This window comes from Chionomys nivalis, chromosome 6, assembly GCF_950005125.1.
Source record: "Chionomys nivalis chromosome 6, mChiNiv1.1, whole genome shotgun sequence".
In the NCBI taxonomy this organism is placed as follows: Eukaryota; Metazoa; Chordata; class Mammalia; order Rodentia; family Cricetidae; genus Chionomys; species Chionomys nivalis.
The window spans coordinates 100,882,580-100,905,202 of record NC_080091.1 but is presented as its reverse complement, the minus strand read 5'-3'; the positions used below and the strand labels follow the sequence as shown (position 1 = coordinate 100,905,202).

Here is a 22,623-nt window from a genome sequence, read left to right as displayed (position 1 = left end):
ACTAGCACCGGGAGAGAGAACGAAGCCCTGGCTTGTCTTCACACTGCAGAACACTGACAATGGACAAACCAACAGCAAAAAGCCCGGCCGGAATTAAATCCGCGCCTATTTACTGTCGTGTGAACTGGTCGGGCAGTTTTAGTTTCTCCTGAGAGGACTCATTTCTGCATTCACTTGAACCAAATTTAATTCACCTCTGAGTCACCATCCTGCAGCTATATTGAAAATTCGTTTCCGGCAGCCCCTCTGACCTTTCCTGGGATCATAGAAAGGTTGAGGGAGTATCCTTTCTTCTTAAAACAGGTTTTACTATACCATCTTTATGCCTCACTTTTGGCCACAGGTTCGATCTTTTTCTTTTGTTTTGAGACAGGGTTTCTCTTTGTAACTTTGGAACCTGTCCTGGAACTCATTCTGTAAACCAGGCTGGCCTGCCTCTACCTCCCAAGTGCTGGGATTAAGGCATGTGCCAGCACTGCCAGGTGCCAAGGGGTCTAAATCTGTGTCTTCAGTTTCCTTGTAGCAATTGCTATCCGCTGGTCACTCCTCTGTAACCGTAAAACTTTCTTCCTTGATTTCTGATTCTTTTAATCTCTTAGGGCCACTCGTTCGAGGTCTCTCTCTCTCTCTCTCTCTCTCTCTCTCTCTCTCTCTCTCTCTCTCTCTCTCTCTCTCTCTGTCCCTCCCCTCCCTCCCCCTCCCTCCTCCACACGAAAACTGAGCAGCCAGAACTCAGTCATAAATATCTATAATATATGCTTAGATAATATCTGCCCCAACAGCTGTCCTTAGAGAGATGCGGAACTGGTCAAAGTCCTGAGAATAAGAGACCAAGGGATCAGCCCTAAAGGGGACGTCTGTATCAACACCCCTCTCCCCGACGAAGGGCCAGGGAACTTCCTGAAAGACGCAGGGGTAAGAATGCAGGGGCTAGGCTGGTCTAGTGGAGGTGGGCGTCAACCGAGCACGCCAGAGCCAGGGGTAGTGAGGTGCGCTGTGGAAAGCTCTCGTCTGGGTAAGGCAGGGCGCTGGGGAGCTGCGGTTACCTGCACAAGATCAGCTAAGACGCCAGCGTAGAGTGGGTGGGTGATTTCCGGGCCTGCCCCTGACCGACTCACTGAGGGTGCAACGGGTGGTAGGAATCCCAGGCATGTTCGACCCACGCCCACGCACGTAGGCACTTCACTGGTTACTTTAAAAAGATTAGAGATATGGATGGCTTTGACTGCTGTGTTCAGCGCCGTTATTACCTCAACCCCTAAAAACTGGCTTGTCATGGCTAAATGAACCGCATACACTGACGGGCACTGCCCACCTCTACTGTAAAAGCCACAACAAACCAGCAATTACATTTTTTGTTTTCAGTGGAGAAAGGTAAAACGGACTCAGCTAAGGGCCTTTTGACCCGAGAAGTGCCAGTGTCTGGACGGCCACAGTGTGTGTGGCTGAGACAGAGCCAAGGACGGACCCTTGCCCGGCCTTCCTTCCCCAACATCAGGGTCTCTCCACGGTTCGGCTTTGCTTTTGCTACCAGAGCGGCCCCGGCAAACCCGCCGGGCCGGCCTTAGACCACACCTCTTCCGCCAGCGGCCCCCGGCCGAGCCTTTGCAGCCGAGTGCTTCGGAGCGCGCATGACAATTCAAAGCAGCGCGGGAAAACTCGCGCAGGCGCATTGGTGCATTGCCTCGGTGGGCGCTCCGGGCGGCCGCGACCGTCCAAGTCCGGGCTCTCCTAAACCGTAAGTTTCTGACAGGCTGCTCCCCAGCTCTGCACTGTGAGGGATCGGGGGCGAGTTCCCCTCTGACTTAGGCTTGGTCGCCCTGCGAGCATCCTTCCTTTGAGCTCCCGCGGCGGGAAGGGGTGCGTGCGCCTGCGCACTGAGCTCCCCGTTGGTGTGGGGGTGCTCGCTCTCCGCTCTCCCCTTCATTCATTCCCCTGCGGTCCGACCCGGCGCTCGGTTGGCGCTCGGTTAGAGCGGGGCCGTGGGCCAGCCTCCTGGCGAGCGCTCTCCTCCCGGGTCTTCTTGGGTCAAACCGTCGTTCCTCCCTCACAGCCCGCGGCTGGCGGGCGGGTGTCGAGGCCGGCCTGAGCCGGCTCCACCCCAGCCCGCAGGAGTCCCTGCTCATCCCGCCCTCCAGGCTGGGAGGTGGACGGACGGTGTGGTTTTTAATGTTAGTTCCGTTGAGGGCAGTTGGCGCGGTGTGCCTGGTCCAGGGTTCTCCTTTCTCACAGTGTTCTGTTTTTCACAGCTGCTGCTCTCCCCTGTGGCATGTCTCCGTAGTTGGCATTTGGCATTCCAGTTGTGTGTGGTGGGAGCCTCAGTGGGTGCTCAGATGGAGGAGCCGGTGGCGTTTTCTGCTCTGCAGGGCTGTGACAGGAGCCCCTCTGATGACTCATTAAAAAAATATGAGCAGAATGTTAAACTTTCAGGTATGTGTTTAATGCCCCAATTCAGACAATGCACGCCCAGCCGGCTCTTCTGCATTTTCTAATTCGTTGAACTGTAATTGAATTACAATCTTGGAAATACAAACAAACAAACAAATAAAACCCCACAAACACCTGACTCATAAACTGAGTCGTATGTTTATGTAGGATTTCACGTGCTGTTGCATAGATTCATAAAATCTAGACTTGGGATTGGGTTGCATTTTAAGAGGATTGGAATCCAACTTTGTCCTTTTAGATAACAAATATTTAGTCCAGATATTAAATACTCTCTAGGGAAACGTGTTTGTTGATGCCTAAACTGGCACGTCCCTTCCAGACCCGCCTTACCTGGGAAAGCTTGGTTTTAGAAATTGTCAGGGAAGGAATCTTAGGTATTCAGAAACAGAATTCACAGATAAAAATGAATGGAATGATTTGTAGCTAGCCACTCAAGATGATGATTGAAAATATGGTATCTTACCAGCTAAAACGTGCCCCTTAGCCGGGTACCAGCTAAAACGTGCCCCTTCAGCTGGCCGTGGGGGTCCACAGCCATAAGCTCAGGCGCAGGTGGAGGCCTGAGGATCGGGAGTTCAAGGCCAGCCCGGGCTACTTGACACCCAGTCTCAGGGCCACCCACAGAAACAGTATCTCTTCATACACACTGTGCCTGGTGCCCATGTGGTCATACTCATTTAACATGCATGTTTTTAAATAGAAGAGTCCAAAATGCAGCCATCGTCTTTGTCCTAAGGAGATTTAGACTTGTCCAAAAAGATACTAATTTTGACTTTTAATTTATGGTATGCACTTCATTTGCTGTGGGGGCGTCCTGTTTATTGTGGAATAATCAAAGATAGAGGGTCACTCCAGGTGGATTTCAGGCTCTGTCACAGCAGGGAGAACAGCCATGCAAAGGTGTCTTTATTGGTTGTTAACACAAGTTCCTCACACCAAAGCCCTGATCTAATCTTCATGTTTTCTGAAGGAAGCGTCACACCCCTGCAGCTTATTCCTTACTGTGCACAGTGTGTGGGACCAATAAAGCAAGGTGTTCCGGGTGTGCCAGGAGGGTCTTGTGACCAGTCATGCCAAGACCGTAGAGCCCCTTCAGAAACACAGATCTGTAGACAACAGCAAACAATCACTGTTTCCCACAGTGCCTTCTTCAAGGTCTAAGTAAAACATCCTTACAGTGGGTACGGGATACCCGGGTTGGGTGCGTGCCTTACAGTGGGTACGGGATACCCGCGTGCGTGCCTTACAGTGGGTACGGGATGCCCGAGTACGTGCCCTACAGTGGGTACGGGATGCCTGGGTGCATGCCCTACAGTGGGTACGGGATACCCGGGTTGGGTGCGTGCCTTACAGTGGGTACGGGATGCCCGGGTGCGTGCTTGCAGTGGGTACGGGATACCCGCGTGCGTGCCCTACAGTGGGTATGGGATGCCCACGTGCAAGCTTGCAGTGGTTGCAGGTATTACCTTGGTTTGCTCTCTTTTTATTCTTTAAAATTTATTTCAGCTTGTATGAAACTACATGATCCCCTCAGTATACTCCATACTGTTGCTCTGTGGTGAGACTTAGAACATGTCTAAGTGATGGATACTTACTATATATTCATATATGCAGGCGCTTTTCTAGATGTTAGCGATAAATCAGTGATTGATGTTTCTCAAGCTCCTATAGCTGGTAGTGGCGGCATAGCCTTTCATGCACTTGGGATGCAGAGACTGGAGGATCTCTGAGTTTGAGGCCAGCTTTGTCTACATAGCAAACTCCAGGACAGCCAGGGCTACAGAGACCCTGTGTCAACTGCCCCCACCCATATAACTATAATAGTAAGAATTATCATAGTCATACATTTAGTGTTTACCATGTGGCAAGTTTTGTCTGAAGTGTGTGTACATGTTTATTTTAATCCTCTGAATGCCCAAATGACACGGATACTATTAGAACCTTCTTATCTCAACTTTTATATTCTCCTGTAGATGATAAAGCACCAGCTGGTGATGTAGCCCAGCGGTAGAGCCCTGCATTAGTGTACACAAGGTTTGGTCCTCAGCATTCCAGTAACCATAGTGATGATGATGATGATATACGTAGGCCTATAGATAGGAAACTTAGATTATTCACAGAGATGAACTCTGTGCTCAAGACAGACCCTACTGTCCCCATCTCCAGGATTGTTACATTGCCTCCTGTGTTGAAATTGTGTGGAGTCTTCTCTGTCTGATGCAGCTTAAGTTGTTGCCTCCCTGAGAGGACACTGCTGGCTCCTCTTGGACTCTGGTCTCTGACGCTTGTTCCTCTTCCCCTTCAATCTGTCTTCTTGTCGTTTCTCTGCTTTGAACTCTGTAGCCTTCGCTTACGTTCTCTGCTTTGCCCTTTTCGGCTTTGCTGCATTTAACTCTTCTCGCCCCGATCTTTCCTTTCTCAGTGTCTCTGCATACATAGTTCTGTCTTCTTAAAATGTCCTTTCGTTTTCCACACTAGCACACAACCTGTCTAGGCTGGGCAGTGGCAGCGCACGCATTTAATCCCAGCACTGGGGAGGCAGAGGCAGGTGGATCTCTGAGTTCCAGGACAGCCACGGCTACAGAGAAACCCTGTCTTAGGAAAAGAACAACAAAAAGAGTCTTCTACTAGACTAGAATTCCTGGAGAAGCTCAGTTGCTTGAGTTTGTTTAAGAGTATACTCGTTGCCGAACATTTTTAAAGGTAGTGATTGTGAGTTGGTGTAAGCGTCATGGTGCCTCCCTGATACTGAGCAAAGGATGTAACCTCTCTGCCTTGATTTCTGAATCTGATTTAGACAAGGTCTCTCTCTGTGCACACCCTAGCTAGCTGTGTCAAACTTCCTGTGTAGAACAGGCTGCTGGGAACTCATGGAGATGCCTGCCTCTGCCTCCTGTGTGAGGGACTAAAGTTGTGTGCCGCTGTGCCTGGCGAGATAGTCAGTGTGCCAACGTCATGGTGCTATTAGGAAAATCTGAGGGCCAACCAGTGGCGTGTGCCTGGAGTCCCAGCATTCAGGAAGAAAGGATTGCAAGCTTGGGACCAGCCTGAGCTACGTAGTGAGGCTGCATCAGAAGCCAGGTGATATGTGTACTACCTAGTGAGCCCTGAGCTCTGGCCACACCCCTGCAGGGAGAAGAACCACCGGAGAAAGTAATGCATGAGAAAGCACTTTGAAAATGCCGTACACTTTGAGTATAATTTTGAGAAACTAGCTCATGCTTATTTGACGATTCTTATGGGGTTCTTTTTGTGTCAGTGGTTTACTGGATTTTATGTTACTGCTTCCACTTTAGCTATGTATACTTTTGTGTTTAGTTAAAATTAGCCATTTTCTGGGGTCAAAGACAGAGAATGCTGTTAACTTTGGGGACACATTAAATAAGTTTCTTCCCCCCCCATACTAGAGGACCTTAGAAGGCCGTCTGTGTAAGGATGGACTAACCAGTCTGTGCATGACACCTTGGCAGCCTGGGAGATTTTGGGTCTTGGTGAAGGAAATGGTTTTCAAGACTATTGCGCTGTGCCCTTAGTGTGCCACCTAGTGATAACAGTGCGCATTGCATGTTTGTTTGTATTTTATTTCATATATTTTGGGTGTTTGAGACAGTCTGGCCTCAAATTCACTATGTGTTTGAGGCTGGCCTTGAACTCCTGACCCTCTCATTTCCACGTCCCGGGCTCTGGAAGTACCAGCATGTATTATCACACCCTCTCCTGGGGCTCCAGTGCTCTTCCTGCCTTAGGGTCCTGAGGAGCTGGGTCTGCTGCGTGGGCCACCTTGCCCAGCTTTAGGTCTCTTTGCTTTAAACGTGGCATTTTCATCTTAAAGGCCAGCTATGTACTGGCTGTGTATCTCTTAGTCTGTAGAAATTCGCCATGTTTGCCTTTGAGGCTGTCTTTTTTATTTTCCTGCTGGTAACTTATAGCTTGCAACTTTTTAGCAACTCTATGGGATTTTAATGTTTATCATTTTGTGGTTAATTACTTTCTTTAAAATGCATTTCATTGATTTATCTTTTTTGGTTTTTCGCGACAGGGTTTCTCTGTGTAACTGTCCTGGAACTTACTCTGTTGGCCATGCTGGCCTCGAACTCTGACATCTGCCTGCCTCTGCTGCCCAAGTGCTGGGATTAAAGGCGTGCACCACCACACCTGACTTGATTTCTCTTTCACCTAAGGAGTTGTAGAAGCTGAGCAGTGACGGTAGATTCCTGTAATAGTACTTGAGGGTCAGAGGGGAGATTCACGGACCCTGTCCAAGCCTGGTGGCAGTGGTGGTGCACACCTTTTATCCCAGCTGTCTGTGAGTTCAAGGCCAGCCTGGTCTACAGAGTGACTTCCAGGACATCTGGGGGTGGGGGTGTGCCTGACCCTGTCCCAAACCAAAATGACCAACAACAAAACCCTTAAATACCTCTCATTGATTCTAACTATAAATTCTTACTTCCCTCATAGGCATTAAAAAAGATATTGAGAAGCTTTGTGAAGCTGTTCCACAGCTTGTCAATCTGTTCAAAATTAAGGACAAAATCGGAGAAGGTAATTTAAGGGTATATCTTATATTGTGAAACTGTTGAAATCATGATAATGTTAGTAGCTATGGTGACAGATTTTTCTCCCCCTTGGAAAGAATGAAAGTGATAAATATTTAGGGTAAAACAGACAGTCATAACTTGGTCTTTTATCCCATTGAGACATTTATTAATCTTATAGCATTGTTTACCTTAACATTTTTAAAGCCTAGTACTGAAAAATCTACTGAATTGCTTCTAGGCACCTTCAGCTCTGTTTATTTGGCCACGGCACAGTTGCAAGTAGGACACGAAGAGAAAATTGCGCTGAAACACTTAATCCCAACAAGCCATCCTGTAAGAATTGCCGCAGAGCTTCAGTGTCTGACCGTTGCGGGGTAGGCGACTGGCGGGCGTTTCACGGAACTGACTGTGGTTTGCAGGAATCATGAGATTGTGCCTGAAGTTCCCGCCACCTCTTTGCTCTTGGCTAGTGCTTTGCCCACACCTGGAATGGTTAAATTTCCGTTAATCCTTTTAGAGGGGATTTCTTCTGAGCTCCAGCATGGCTTCCTGTTTTTATCCCATATCTCTTTGTAACCTTCCTTCCTGGCAAATACCGGCTTTGGCTTATGGTCCGCGCTTGTTCTTAGTGGGAAGAACTGTCTCCCTCTCCAGGACTGACAGCCGTTCCTCCTGTTGTTTCCTGTCTTTCCCCTCGGCGTCTAGACTCAGCTTGGTTAGTCCTGTTGACACACGGATGTGATGGCCAGTGTCCACTCGCTCTGAGTTGTCCTTCGTCATCTGGTTGCACTGCTGCCCCTTAGCTCTCCTTAACGGCCAGGTTTCGCAGAAGTTATTTACACACACCATTTCTGACTACACACTTGTGCCTACACTCTTCTGCCTACAAACTTCTGCCTACACACTTCTGCCTACACACTTCTGACTACTCACTTGTGACTACACACGTGTGACTGCACACTTCTGACTACACACTCAGTTGTTGCTCTCTTTGTTGGACATAATTGACTTTTTTAACAGACACAAAATAATTGCACATTTATAGAGCATGATATAATAATTTTATATAAGCAAAATCAGGTGCAGTAATAATTCTGTCTCTTTAAAGCTTTATCTTGTTTTGTATTTCAGACCTCAGATGAAATGTGTAAATAAATTGCTCTGAACTATAGTCACCCTACTGTGCAGCAGAACACCAGGCCTTATTGCTGGCAGCCAGATGTGTTTTGATAACCATTATCACTAACCTTGACCTCTAGTGATCCTGTTTTGCTTCCTACTCTGTGAGATCCAGTTTATTGGCTTCCATGTATGAACAAGATGATGTATTAATTTGTGTATTTGTGTATTGGATGTGCGCATACACCCCTAAAGTTTAATCTGTCTTGTCTAGCCAGAAAATAACCAGTCCAGCAATTGTTCTCCTCTGCCTGTGTGTAAAAGACACTACATCTGCCTGCTGAGTTGTTCAAGCCTCAGCTTCTTCATTTTACTCCTGAACTGGCATTGCCCAAGTCGGGCGATGCCTATAATCTCAGCAGTGCTAAGGCAGAAGGATCTCTGTGAGGTTTTAGACCAGACTGAACTATAACGTGAGAACCTGAGCTAAAAAAGGTGTCTTTTCTGCCAGTGTGTTCTCAATCCCTTGCTTGACTTCTCACTGGGAAGGTATGGTTTTAATGCCTTGTTGACTGGGTTTTAGATGCTTCCATCTCTTGTGTTCCTAATTTACTGCTAACCACTGATAACTTCCCTCTACAGTCCCCTTCTAGCTCAGTGAGCAGGAGTATCTACTCCAGAGGAAACTGCCTGGGTTCAGTCAGACCTTCACGATTTAACTCCTTTCGTGACTTTGGGGACCTTCTCCTTTGCCTTGTTCCCTCATTTGTGAGAAGGGGTGGAGGATAACCTTTTTCATGAGGTGTTGGCAGACTGAAGTTTGGGGTTTTGTTTTAACTGAAGAACTTTTCATACAATATATTCTCGTTATGGTTTCCTTTTCCCCCAGTTGCTTTTTGGGCCTTCCCATCCACCCAGTTCCACACCCTTTCTCTGTATGGAAAGTGAACAAACAGGCAAACAGAGAACAGACTGAGGCCAGGTGCGGTGGTGTGCACCTCCTCTCTTAGGAGTGGGGAGGCAGGAGGATCTCTGAATGTATGAAATGAAAGAGAAAAGAGAAACACATACCCAAACAAAACCCACAAAAACACAAGGTCAGAAACCACACTATATAGACAAAATACTAGTAAGACAGAAAAAATAAAAGCCAATAATAAAAATAAAAGGACACCGTTTCCTTGGAGCCCTCCGTCCCCTCTGGCTCTTACATTCGTTCTGACCCCTCTTATCTGTCTTGTTGTCTGCCCATGTCCTCACTTAAAACTCGGGGTTTCTCATCTTTGGATTGTCATAGTAACCTTATAACTGGTGCTATTTTTTTTTTTTTTTTTTTTTTCCCGAGACAGGGTTTCTCTGTGGTTTTGGAGCCTGTCCTGGAACTAGCTCTTGTAGACCAGGCTGGCCTCGAACTCACAGAGATCCGCCTGCCTCTGCCTCCCGAGTGCTGGGATTAAAGGCGTGTGCCACCATACAGATGTATTCTTTTTTTTTTTTCAAGGACTTTATTTATTTATTGTGTATACATACATGCCAGAAGAGGGCACCAAATCTCATTACAGATGGTTGTGAGCCACCATGTGGTTGCTGGGAATTGAACTCAGGACCTTTGGAAGAGCAGGCAATACTCTTAACCTCTGAGCCATCTCTCCAGCCCAACTGGTGCTATTTTTGTTTGAAAAATTTACCTTTTATATGTCAATTAAATGATTGTATTCCCTAATGTGATTTTGTTGCATATCCCAGTAGTAAGTACATGTGCATTGCTAAACTAATTCAGTTTTTAAGGGATAAAACTGCAGTGCTCTGACCTTCCCTCTAAAGTGCATTGTGCGTTCGTTTCCCACCAGGGGGCAGGACAACGTCATGGGAGTTAAGTACTGCTTCAGGAAGGATGACCATGTGGTTATTGCCATGCCGTATCTGGAACATGAGTCGTTTCTGGTAGGTCTCAATAGTTTTATAGCTTTGATTAGCTAAATGTTTAGCTGAAGTAGTTTTGTGACTTGGTTCATAACTCTATTTTAGGACATTTTGAATTCTCTTTCCTTTGAAGAAGTGCGGGAATATATGTTTAATCTCTTCATTGCTTTGAAACGGATTCATCAGTTTGGTATTGTTCACCGTGATGTGAAGCCCAGCAACTTTTTATATAATAGACGCCTGAAAAAGTAAGTAGGAAGAATCCCAGAAAACATGAGAGTTGAATTTGCACTGTAGAGTTCATCTCTTAGACATACAATGTAAACAACCACGGTGCTCACATTGTCTCTTAGATAGACATACAATATAAACAACCACGGTGTTCACATTGTCTCTTAGATAGACATACAATATAAACAACCACGGTGCTCACAGTGTCTCTTAGACATACAATATAAACAACCATGGTGCTCACGTTGTCTCTTAGACATATAATGTAAACAACCACGGTGCTCATGGTGTCTCTTAGACATACAATGTAAACAACCACGGTGCTCATGGTGTCTCTTAGATAGACATACAGTGTAAACAACCACAGTGCTCACAGTGTCTCTTAGACATACAATGTAAACAACCACGGTGCTCACGGTGTCTCTTAGACATACAATGTAAACAGCCACGGTGCTCACGGTGTCTCTTAGACATACAATGTAAACAACTACGGTGCTCACGGTGTCTCTTAGACATACAGTGTAAACAACCACGGTGCTCACGGTGTCTCTTAGACATACAATGTAAACAACCACGGTGCTCACAGTGTCTCTTAGATAGACATACAGTGTAAACAACCACAGTGCTCACAGTGTCTCTTAGACATATAATGTAAACAACTACAGTGCTCACGGTGTCTCTTAGACATACAATGTAAACAACCACGGTGCTCACGTTGTTTCTCTTCAAGTTTTTATTGTGACTGGGGAGAGGAGATGCAACGAGGAAAATAAAATTATCTTCATAACACATGGACATCATGAGATACGCACTTAGATGAGACAAACTTAGAATAAAATTATCTTCATAACACATGGACATCATGAGATACGCACTTAGATGAGACAAACTTAGAATAAAATTATCTTCATAACACATGGACATCATGAGATACGCACTTAGATGAGACAAACTTAGAATAAAATTATCTTCATAACACATGGACATCATGAGATACGCACTTAGATGAGACAAACTTAGAATAAAATTATCTTCATAACACATGGACATCATGAGATACGCACTTAGATGAGACAAACTTAGAATCTAGCCCCTTTTGACCTTAGAGCCCTTTTAACCCCAAAGTTGTTATGTGCATTTTGATTAAATATGGAAGAGATGTTACAAGCTGAAAATAGTATTTATGCTGTATATCATACTTAGTATGATCAGGAAACTAAGACCAATTCTGTAGCCTGTGTTTTTCTGTAATTTCTTTGTACTTGTTTCAGAAGAAGTTGCCCACTGTAAGCCCCTCCCACCTCCCACTCCTGAATAGCCACGGGTGTTGCCTTCTGTTTCTGTCACTCCCTCTCCTCTGCCTTGTCTCCGCACAGGTCAGAAGCAGAGAGAGGGTGCTTAACTGACTGGTCGCTTAAAGGATTCATCCTTTCTGATAACTCAGATCCCCTGGAACTGCAATTACAGACCGTTTTAGCGGTCATATGGGTACTGGGAATTGAATCTGGGTTCTTTGGAAGAGCAGGCAGTGTTCCCAACTGCTGAGCCATCTCTTAGCCACCCTCCCATCATAAATTCTTATTCGTTCTGGAGTGAATTGCAGTTTCTGATATGGTTTGGATGGATGTTATTAAGGTTACTAAGGTCATGAAATTGCTAGAGCAAGGTGATAATACTGAACTCTGCCTCTTAGGTATGCCTTGGTGGACTTTGGTTTGGCCCAAGGAACCCATGACACAAAAATTGAGCTTCTCAAGTTTGTCCAGTCTGAGGCCCAGCAGGAAGGTTGTTCACGAAACAAGTACCACGGAGTCACTGGACACAAGGGATCACTGAGTCGCCCAGCACCTAAAAATGTGGATCAGCAGTGTGCCCCAAAAACGTCTGTCAAAAGATCCTATGCAAACACACAGATTCACGTTAAGCCAGGAAAAGACGGAAAGGTTCTGCCTTTTACATTTTCAAATACGAACATTTAGAGTGTTCTCCATCAGCCGTCAGAGGGGGACAGAAGGCTAGGCCTTTCAAGGTCACACGTTTCAGTTGGTGGGTCACAGGATTGTTACTCACTTCAGGCTAAAGCTTCCTGCTCTATCAGCCTGCAGTCTCTGCAGTTATAGAGTGCATTATATAATAAAATGGGGGAGGGGGGGTTCCCTGTGTGTTACAAAATGCAGATGTCCTCCTTTTTAAAAAGCATTATGGGGGAAAATGTCAAGTGTCTGTCTCCATTTTAGCTGCTCAGGAACGTGAAGCATCTGTGCAAGTGGCTTTAGAGACTTCGGTGGTGGTGGTGGGGGACTCTGTGTGTGTGTGTGTGTGTGTGTGTGTGTGTGTGTGTGTGAGACTGGTGACATGGTGTGGGTGTTATAAGTTGCCTAGCTATTTCTCCTTCATGTCTTGGGTGCAGCTGTCTTGTTCTGAAACTAGAGCAGAGTACCGCTGGCAGAAAGTGTTACAGATGTAATCCTTGTTTTCCCTGTTTCCCTTGGTATTGTAGGAGGGATCTGTAGGCCTTTCTGTCCAGCGCTCTGTTTTTGGAGAAAGAAATTTCAATATACACAGCTCCATTTCACATGAGAGCCCTGCAGAGAAAGTAAGTAATGTAGCTTCGCAGCGACTGTCCGTCAGCCTCAGGCCGCCAAGCTCAGGGCGTCCAGTAGAGTTAGCGCTAGAGCAGGCGGTGGAGTTTGGCTTTGGCAGAAGGTAGTTTTACTCAAAAGTCGATCTTTAATTTTTTTCTGAAGTTTTTTGATGGAGTTTTTAATTCTGGTTAGCTGTTGCTGTTCTTTCTCTAGAGGAACATTCAGAACAGGGCTAGACTCCACCGGAGCTTGCAGCACCTCAGTCCCCACACAGTAGGTTAAATAGACCTGTAATGTGCCTTCAGGATAGGTGATGTTAAATTGACTTAGGGACTCTGGCGGCAAGTGCTCGGACAACAGATGGACGCAGTGTAACTGTGTGTTACAGTTGTGAAGTGGAGTCAGACCTTGGTAATTAGCAACTGTAGGTGCTGTTAGGTGCTTCTCTAGTGTGTCAGGACATGTTCTAATACAGCGTTATATCTGCCACGCTAACTAGTGAGTCTTAATGTTAGTAGACAGAAAGCCAAACTTTTTTTTTTTTGAGGCAGGATTTTACTACCCAGCCTAGGCTGGCATCGAACTTGGAATCCTGCCTCAGCCTCCCTAGTTCAGCTATTACTAACATATAGGACCCTGCCCAGTGGCCTTAAAGCATTTTAGTAGACAGCTGTTGATTGCAGTCTGTAGCTCCTTCAGGAGTTTTGAGTGAAGTTCATGCTTCTGATAATGCTTTTTACCGTGCCAGCATTTGAAAGTGTCTGTTAAATACTACAAAAATAGAAAATACAACTTTTTTTTGTAGCTCATAAAGCAATCAAAGACTGTGGACATAATCTCAAGAAAACTAGCAACAAAAAAGGTAGCCATTTCTACCAAAGCTGTGACTAGCGTGGTGAGGAAAACTGCCAGTTCCTGCCCGGCCGTGCCGACCTGCGACTGTTACGGAACAGACAGAGTGTGCAGCATTTGCCTGGTGAGGTGAGCCAGACACGCTTAGACTGGGAAGGACTGTTGGGATCTTGGTTTAGTGGCTGCAGGGAGTAAACATGGGCCCCGTCCACAGCCGTACGCTGGTAAAATACAGTTGTCACATATTCATGTGCTGAAAACTCTCTCTGGACAGCACATTTGCTCTCACACGCAGCTAAGGGTGGGTGGAGGAGGCGCTTGGAGACATTTCTCGCAGAAGTCATTGTTTCTGTTGACTTTACTACTCCTGCCTGTTGAGTAACCAGAACCAAATAAGGCTTCTTACTCTTCTCTGCCTGGAAAGTTTTTCCTTTAGGTTTGATTTTTATAGGTTCTTCCCGATTAACTCAAATCTACACGTGACTGAGTATATCAGTAACTCAAGGTCCCCCAACCAAAGGGTTTTTATATGAATTCCTGTTGTATTCTGTTTTTCTATCACACTTTTTATTACCTACCGTCTGTTTTTATACTTGAAAACTGTGTTGAAATCCATCTGGGCTAGCGCCAGTGTGTGGGGGTTGGCAGAGGAGAATGAAGTCAATTGAGAATGTTTATCACAGGGAGTGTTCAGTGCTTATGAGAATTTTATTTCTGCTGACACCAGGACAGAATTCATGTGAACTAATTTGGTAGCTTATATAGTGGTATATTATTTGTGTTTTAATAAATAAAGCTTGTCCTGGAGCTCTTATCTCTGTAGACCAGGCTGTCCTGGAGCTCTGTCTGTCTGTGTAGACCAGGCTGTCCTAGAACTGTTATCTGTGTAGACCAGGCTAGCTTCTGCCTCTCAAGCTAGGATGGATTAAGGCATGTATCCCCCATGCCCCACTAATAGCTCAATTTTAACGTTAACTAGGTGTCTTCTTTTTCCTTACAAGGCGGCAGCAGGTTGCCCCTCGGGCAGGCACACCAGGATTCAGGGCACCGGAGGTCCTGACCAAGTGTCCTAACCAAACTACAGGTGCGTAGCTCGAGGTGCGGAGTCATCCAGAGCGCTTATCCCGATGCCTGAGATTGAAATCCTGGCAGCTGCAGCAGCTCCTCTTTCTGATTGTGCTGCTGCTCTTTTTCCTAAGGACGCCTTTGGGGGGGGGCGCTGTCCAGTAGTCCTGTTAGCGCTAGGGCCGCAGCACTTACCCTGTATGTAGCAGGGGGCGCTGTCCAGTAGTCCTGTTAGTGTTAGGGCCGCAGCACTTACCCTGTAGCAGGGGGCGCTGTCCGGTAGTCCTGTTAGCGCTAGGGCTGCAGCACTTACCCTGTATGTAGCAGGGGGCGCTGTCCAGTAGTCCTGTTAGTGTTAGGGCCGCAGCACTTACCCTGTATGTAGCAGGGGGCGCTGTCCAGTAGTCCTGTTAGTGTTAGGGCCGCAGCACTTACCCTGTAGCAGGGGGCGCTGTCCGGTATGTTAGGGCTGCAGCACTTACCCTGTAGCAGGGGGCGCTGTCCGGTATGTTAGGGCTGCAGCACTTACCCGGTCTCTTCCACCTCAGAAATTTCTACACAGTGCTTTCTGTGGCACAGACACATTTTTTTTAGTGTTTTGTTACCATGAAAATAATGCAATAACAGTTAACAGACTTTGAAAAGGAGAAAAGATTTCTAGAATCCAGGAAGTCGTAGAGCCTTGAAGACCCTGTCAGAAGTGCAGGAGCCTCCTTTTGTGGAGGTGGGGCCTGGAGACGCTCACGTGGGTCATGGGCCTCGAAGAAGTCGTTCGCTATGAGCCCGTCCTGTGACACTAGTGGGTGTAAGTGAGCACGGCTGCCTCGTTACACCCAGTTAGGACGCGTGCTCACAAGACTGCGGGCATGTGAGGGGGCTCGAGAAGATGACCGCGGAGGAAATACTGTAGAGTTGGAGACTGGCAGTGAGCAAGACCCGAGACTCTGCAGAAAGAGCATGGTCAGCAGGAGAGGAAGCCGTGAGTCTAGTGTTGCTTGGTGTAAAATAGAAATGAGGGCATGATTGGAGATGCACGGGAAAGACACGGGTGGCGCTGGTAAACCTTGGACAGACAGTAGGGATTGTATTGTAGGAGACGCAGAAAGAATAGCTTCTGAGTGTCCTATAGAGGTCCAGCTGAGGGGAGGAGTACATGAATGACGGAATTGGTAACAGGGTGAAGGTAAGGGATTGACGAGCACAGCTAGTAGTGTTGGTTGGGGTACTGGAGGGAAACAGCATCCAGTGTGTTTATATTGCTAGCCTGAGGGGTGTGGGCATGTCCAGAAACAAGACAGAGAAGGAGAGCCTGGTGTGTAGGGAAAGATCTAACTGACTGAGCCGTAGCCGGGTTGAGATTCATGGCACGTCCAAATAGAATGTCCTGCAGAGTAAGAGTCCTAAGCTCAGGGCAGGAGCTGGGATGGAGTCACGGTTGAGCATCAGGGTATAAATGGTGGCTGCAGCTGTACTGTGGTGGAGCTGGGAAATATGCAGGGAAGAGATTGGAATTCTGAGGAACCTCAGCACAGGGTGGAGGAGCAGACTGGTGAGCGGCTGGGGACAGCGACAAGGAGGCTCGAGTCAGGCTGGCCGTGTTTTCCTCCTGGGCCTGGGGCTCAGACCCAGGGTTCACTGCGCTGGTGTTGATGCCCGGTGTCTCACTAGAGGAGAACCCTCACTAGCAAGGTGAATTCCTGAAGAGCGTGCAGGTTCTTCCCATGCAGCTGTTGTTAATTCCCTCTGATTATATTGTGATACACATTTACTCACAGTAATGAAATGTTTCTAATCCCGGTGTGTTGAAGAGAGAAAAGTACTCTGCAGGAAGTGTTGAACTGGAGCTGTGGTCATACATTAAAGTTTCTCCTCAGAAGCTTAGGAAGCCGTTCCAGAGCTACTTGGTGGACTCTGTTGATGTCAGTTCACAGGAAAGGTCCGCAGCCCCCAGTCAGATGGCCGCACGCTCACAGCGGAGGCTGGGTTCTAACGTTGGTTTCCTGTCACAGCGATCGACATGTGGTCAGCAGGTGTCATCCTGCTCTCCCTGCTCAGTGGGCGGTACCCGTTCTACAAGGCCAGTGACGACTTAACTGCTCTGGCTCAGATCATGACAGTCCGAGGGTCCAGGGAAACTGTCCAGGCTGCTAAAGCTTTCGGTGAGTTTCATGTCCTAGAGCAACACAGATGCTTTTCATTATCGCCTATAAATTGCTAAATAAATTCTTACAAAATTCTTGCAAATATCTTTCTTGGTATTCATAGTCATTTACTCCTAGGAAATTGTCACTTGCCTGAAAACGGTTATTTACAACATGAAATCATTTGCTGGGTCACAGAGCACTAATGGCTCTGGTACCAGAAGCCAGGCTCTGCATTTCTTTGTCAGCCAGCTAGAAATCAGCATTGTAATCTTAACTCTTTGGTGGTAATTTGACTTTTATTATATAAATGTTTTTAATAGTAAAATTTAATGTGTTGTTTATTAAGCATCAGGTTCTTCTCTCTCTTTTTTTTTTTTTGACAAGTACCATGTCTTTATTCATAAGCAGAATCTAGATTTTAAAAATACGACAAGAAAGATGAAGGAGAATAAGCATCAGGTTCTTGGCGCGGAAGGAAGGACTGCCCTAGGGAAGGTAATGTGTAGTTTCCTGGGGTCAGGGAGGCAGAGAGGTAAGACTACCCGACCTTCGTTACGGCACATTGTCACACATATGTGTAATTTCTTTATTTTTTGAGGCAGGGTCTCGTATATTTATGGCTGGCCTGGTACTTACTACATACCAGGCCAGCGTGGAACTCACAGGTCCTCCTGCCTGTGCCTCCTGAGTGCTTGTGTTAGAGATGTGTGATAGCACACCCAGCTCGTGAGCTTAAATATTAGCAATATAAGTTCAGGCTGAGAAGATGCGTTCCACGGGGTCCTGAGAATGACCTCAGCCTTGCTCTAGTGGCCCAGACTCAGATCCCACCGTGTGTCTCTTCTCCAAGCAGTAGTACAACTGCTGCTTCCCAGCTCGTCAGTGTGTGCCGTGGACAGACTCAGGTGGCCTGCTCCAGAGTAACTAAGCTGCTGTGTGCCCAGCCCCAGGACCAGGGGATCGTAGACAGAAATACATATCAGAATTGACTGACAAACTTTAAGAACTACATACTTTTGCCCCCACCCTGCCTACATGGAAAATACAATTTAGAAAAATGGAATACTTATTAGGACTCCGTCACAGAGACTAGCACATGCTTACATGGTAGGAGTGACATCCTGTCCTGAAATTAGGACTCCGTCCCAGAGACTAGAACACGCTCACGTGGGAAGACTGACATCCTGTCCTGAAATTAGGACTCTCACAGAGACTAGAACGTGCTCACAATTGTTCTCAACTGCGTGAAACTTTCCACCTCCCATTAAACAGCTTTAAAAGAAGGCTGGAGGTCTGCAGCCTGTCAGCCAGTACCAAACATTTTGTTGAAAAGCTTGAATTTCCCTCATTGATAGTTATTATAATGAGGGGTAGTAATGGAATTCCTTCAGTCAGATCTTATAAACCTGAGCTGGGCGCAGAAGACTCGGTGCCCAGAGACACGCTGCTTCATGGCAGCCTGTCCCGCTGTAGGTGGCGGTAGTGAATAGATTCAAAGAAAACTGAACAGAAACAAATGCCTGACACAGCATATCCTGGCTGAATGTGCTCGTTAGGGTGTTTCCCTCAGTTCTTTATTTAAATGTACTCTTGGTCATGTGCTAACATTTGTGTGCACACACAGCCCAGGAGGCCATGTGATGTTTTCCTTTTTTGGCTCTTTTGAGGGGACCCCCCACCCAGCTCCCAAATAAATCACATACGGAGGCTGATTCTTACCTAGCCTGGCCTTAGACTGACTGGTTTCTAGCCAGCTTTTCTTAACTTAGTTATCCCATCTACTTTTTGCCTCTGGACTTTCTCCTTTTCTTACTTCTGTGAATCTTACTTTCACTCTGACTCCATGGCCACTGTGTGGGGTGCCTGGCCCTGATGTCCTCTTCTCCTCCTTCTCTGATCCTTTTCTCCCATATTTATCATATGTGTGCTCTCTGCCTCCCAGCCCGTTGGCCGTTCAGCTCTTTATTATCCTCAGGTATTTTAGACAGGCAAAGTAACAACTTCACAGAGTTAAATAAATGCAACATAAAGAAAAGAAACAAACCTTAAAATAATATTCCCTGACACTAGAACATGCTGGACTTTATCTTATGTCAGAACAAGCTAATAAATTAGGAATAAAACTGTATGGCTTGCTTCCTCTGGTCGAATTTCCTGTCAAAAGTAGAAGTGAGTTTTAAAAGTAAAAATGGGCTCACATGTTATATTCTCACAAGCTTAGTCTGTGTTCATTCGCTTCCTTGACTTTCTCCATTCCTGCCCACCCCGTCCTCTTTCCTGTCCAGTAATTATATTAGAATATGTAAAGGAGACTTTTTATTACCAAGATTGCTTTGTTGGCAAGCTGTTTGCTCCATCAAGGGACCTGTGTGTGCGCCTCATTGTTTACAGCTGCATTTCTGTCTGATACAGAAGTATATAGTTGACGATGACCTGTTTCTGTCCTTACTTTTGCCCATTCTGGCAACAGACTGGTAGCAGGTTATTTTCAGGCATTTACATTTTTAAACGTGTGTGCGTGTGTGTGCGTGTGTGTACGCGCGTGCTTGTGGAGGCCTGAAGTTGACGCATGAGCCCTCCTCTTGCTCTCCTTATGCACGGAGGCACAGATTGATGATACGGCTATTCTTACCAGCTAGTTTGCCCTGAGAGGTCTCCTGTCTCTGCCTACTGAGCACTAGAATTAAAAGGTGTGCCATCACACCAACTAGGCATTTGGGTGGATTGTGGGAACGAGAACGTCCTCACACTCAACGCAGCAAGTGCTGTATCCACTGATTACCTCCCCGCCTGACCCTTATAGTTTTGAAAAACTGAGATCTGGTTTGTTCATGAGCTTGCCTGGGGTGGGTACCAGGTACTTTATTGTGAGCTTAAGTCCTAGTCCAAGAAAACATTTACTACAGATGGTAGAGTTGAGAAGAAGGAAAGGACGAGGCTACTGTTTAGGATAGGTTCATCTAGACCAGCACGCGGGATGTCCAAGCAAATAAAGGGTCTAGCACAGCAGACATTGACAGTATCTCATGTGTACCAGGAATGCATAGGTTTGAGAAGATCAAAAACATCTGAATCTTGAAGGAGCTCAAAGTCTGTAGGTGAGACAGACATGTTTCATTCGTTACCATAGTAACAACCCTCCACAGATTAACAAGAGCTTAACAAGGCCCTTTCTGAATACAGACCTCATACATATGATTCTTGAGCTAAGCCCAGATGTGTATACTGGAACATCCTAACATACCTGCGGTATGCAGAGAAGTTGGCAGTCAGCTCAAGAAATCCCTGCTTTCTGTTTTCTGGTCCCTACTTTGTAACCTGGCTTTCACCTGTGAAGGTTGAATACATTCGTGAGGCACATGACTGGTCTTACGTGTTTCTCGTGAGTTTCTGTACCACGAGTTCTAATAGGTCTTATTAAAAGCCCGGAGTCAAATATTGGGGGCAAACGCTGAGGGATCAGAGAGATGAAGAAGCAAAACCAACCTTACCTACTCAACTTCCCAGCCAAAAGAAGACTGAGTTCTTGTCTCCCCCACCCCATCACTTCCTCTCTCTACCCAGCCATGTAACTCCCTGTCTGTGCAGACAGGGTGAGCTGGTGGCGAGCTCCACCCGCTGATCTTGAGGCAAGCTTTATTTGTACAAACAAGATATCACCACAAGTTGCTTCTGATAAATTCAGGTAATTGTTTTTTCTTTTAGGCAAATCAATTTTGTGTAGCAAAGAAGTTCCGGCACAAGACCTGAGAAAACTCTGTGAGAGTCTAAGGGGTCTGGACCCTAACACCCCCAAGTTAGCAGCTGGTCCACCAGGGTGTGCTTCTCCAGAGAACACGTCTTCCCCCGTACAAATACCTCCACCACAGCACTCGAAGGACTCCGTGTATCAAAGGGACAGTGGTGGCTGTGAGACTCATCCCATGGAGTGCACTACCAACTCGGAAGGCTGGGACGCAGTGCCCGATGAGGCCTATGATCTGCTTGATAAACTTCTGGATCTAAACCCAGCTTCACGAATAACAGCAGAAGCAGCCTTATTGCATCCATTCTTTAAAGACATGAGCTCCTGATACAGTTTCTCCGTTCACTGTCTCTGCTGTGTCTGAGGTGGGGCAGGTAACCACAGGTTCTTGTTTGCATCCAAGTCCAGGGAGGATGAATAACTTATTTTAAAATTACAGTATTTGCTCTGATGTCAGAGAGATGTCCTGGCGTGACCTTTGAGTTAAACCACCAAGTTGAGTCAGATCTTTAGTTCCCTGGTTTTCTCTGCTTCTAGAGCAGCCTTAGTCTGATTCACAGGTTCAAGGAACAGGTCATAAAATTCACAGGTATGACAGGGCCTAAATGAATGAAAAAGATTGCTTCCAGATCTGTGCGGTCTACGCTGTGTACATGGGGTGCATAGGAGAGATAGAGACCTTTCCTGTAGGTGTGCGTATAAACACAGGTAGTTCCGCAGAAATGCAGGGAGGTTACACAGTGCTCGCTGCAGTCTCTGGTGCTTTACCAGTGTAGCCCATGTTTATATTGACAGCCTAATGATGTGTGTGTTGTTGATAAGGCGGAAATGCTTTTTTTCCTCGTACAACCATTTTTTTCACACTGTCTTAGTTTATTATTTAATTAGGTATCTGCCACAAGGAAAGGTGAGTGTACAGCTGGGAACATTGTGGGGGTTTTTGTCTGCCGTGAGCATCCAGATCTCTGTGTTTCTGTTCTAAGTTGACCTTGCTCAGAGAGGAATAGTTACTGGAGTCTCAGGTGGATTGGGAAGAAGGATAATGAAGTAAACAAAGCAGCTAAGGACTTGCACAGCAATTTGTGCGTTTTTTACGTTATAAACTGCTCTGGCTTCCCAGGGGTCGGAAGGGTAGACTTGCTGAGGAGTCCCCTTGGATAATGACAGGTTCTAGGGACCTGTCACTCAGAAAACATCCTGTTTTGAGCACTGATCAGCATGTATATACATTTTGTCTTGTGTGTATTTTTTTTAAAATGTGAATGTTTTGGGAATATGTATTTAATAATAAACATTTCCTTTTAAATATTTATGTCAGACTGCTCCTTTAAAGAATGGTAACTTAACCAGGCATATGCGATAAGTGTCTACAGTCTACCCAGGTTACTTGAGCCAGACACACGTGGTGTGTGCTATAGTCTGCCCAGGTTACAGGTTACTTGAGCTGGACGCATGTGGTGTGTGCTATAGTCTTCTCAGGTTACTTGGGCCATGGAGAGAGCCAAAGAAGAATAGGGAGGAGGGGGGATAAAAAGGAACAGCTTTTACATTTTTATTTTCTCAGCCAGATATAGTGGACACACCTTTAATCCCAGCACTCAGCAGGCAAGGCAGACAGATCTCTAAGTTCAAAGCCAGCCTCATCTGGATAATGAATTCCAGGCTATCAAGGACTGTATAGTGAGACCTTGTGAAGAAGGATACTTAAATCCCACACTAGCTCAGAATTGAGTATAATAGAGGGTTATATGTTTAGGGGTAGACTCACAGATCACAATCCTCTGCTGGGATGGGGAACAGCAATGAATCCCAGAGCCGGAAAAGAGGCCAGACATACATTTTACGTCGGCATATATGTATAAGAGACCACACCCAAGTGTATGTGATACTTAAAGGCTACTGGCAGTAGAAATTCCTACAGCATTTCCCCCTTTTGTTTAAATAAGAAAGTTCTAAGCCTAACACAAAGTTAT

The 22,623-nt window shown here is 46.2% G+C and overlaps 1 protein-coding gene across 2 annotated transcripts; it reads left to right on the top strand.

Annotated features, from left to right (window-relative positions):
• The first annotated feature begins 1,682 nt into the window (after positions 1 to 1,682).
• Positions 1,683 to 21,960, top strand: Cdc7 (cell division cycle 7). 2 transcript variants are annotated; one of them, XM_057771974.1, is made up of 12 exons: positions 1,683 to 1,738; positions 2,250 to 2,430; positions 6,907 to 6,990; positions 7,225 to 7,360; positions 9,956 to 10,049; positions 10,134 to 10,276; positions 11,953 to 12,202; positions 12,760 to 12,855; positions 13,650 to 13,825; positions 14,698 to 14,780; positions 16,771 to 16,920; positions 20,611 to 21,960. In XM_057771974.1, exons 2-12 carry the CDS (start codon positions 2,334 to 2,336, stop codon positions 20,976 to 20,978), a joined length of 1,677 nt encoding a protein of 558 aa, XP_057627957.1. In that variant the 5' UTR covers positions 1,683 to 1,738; positions 2,250 to 2,333; the 3' UTR covers positions 20,979 to 21,960. The 2 variants fall into 2 exon arrangements, with proteins under 2 accessions (XP_057627957.1, XP_057627958.1); XM_057771975.1 differs by lacking the exons at positions 1,683 to 1,738; positions 2,250 to 2,430; positions 6,907 to 6,990 and having other exon boundaries at positions 7,223 to 7,319.
• The last annotated feature ends 663 nt before the right edge of the window (positions 21,961 to 22,623 follow it).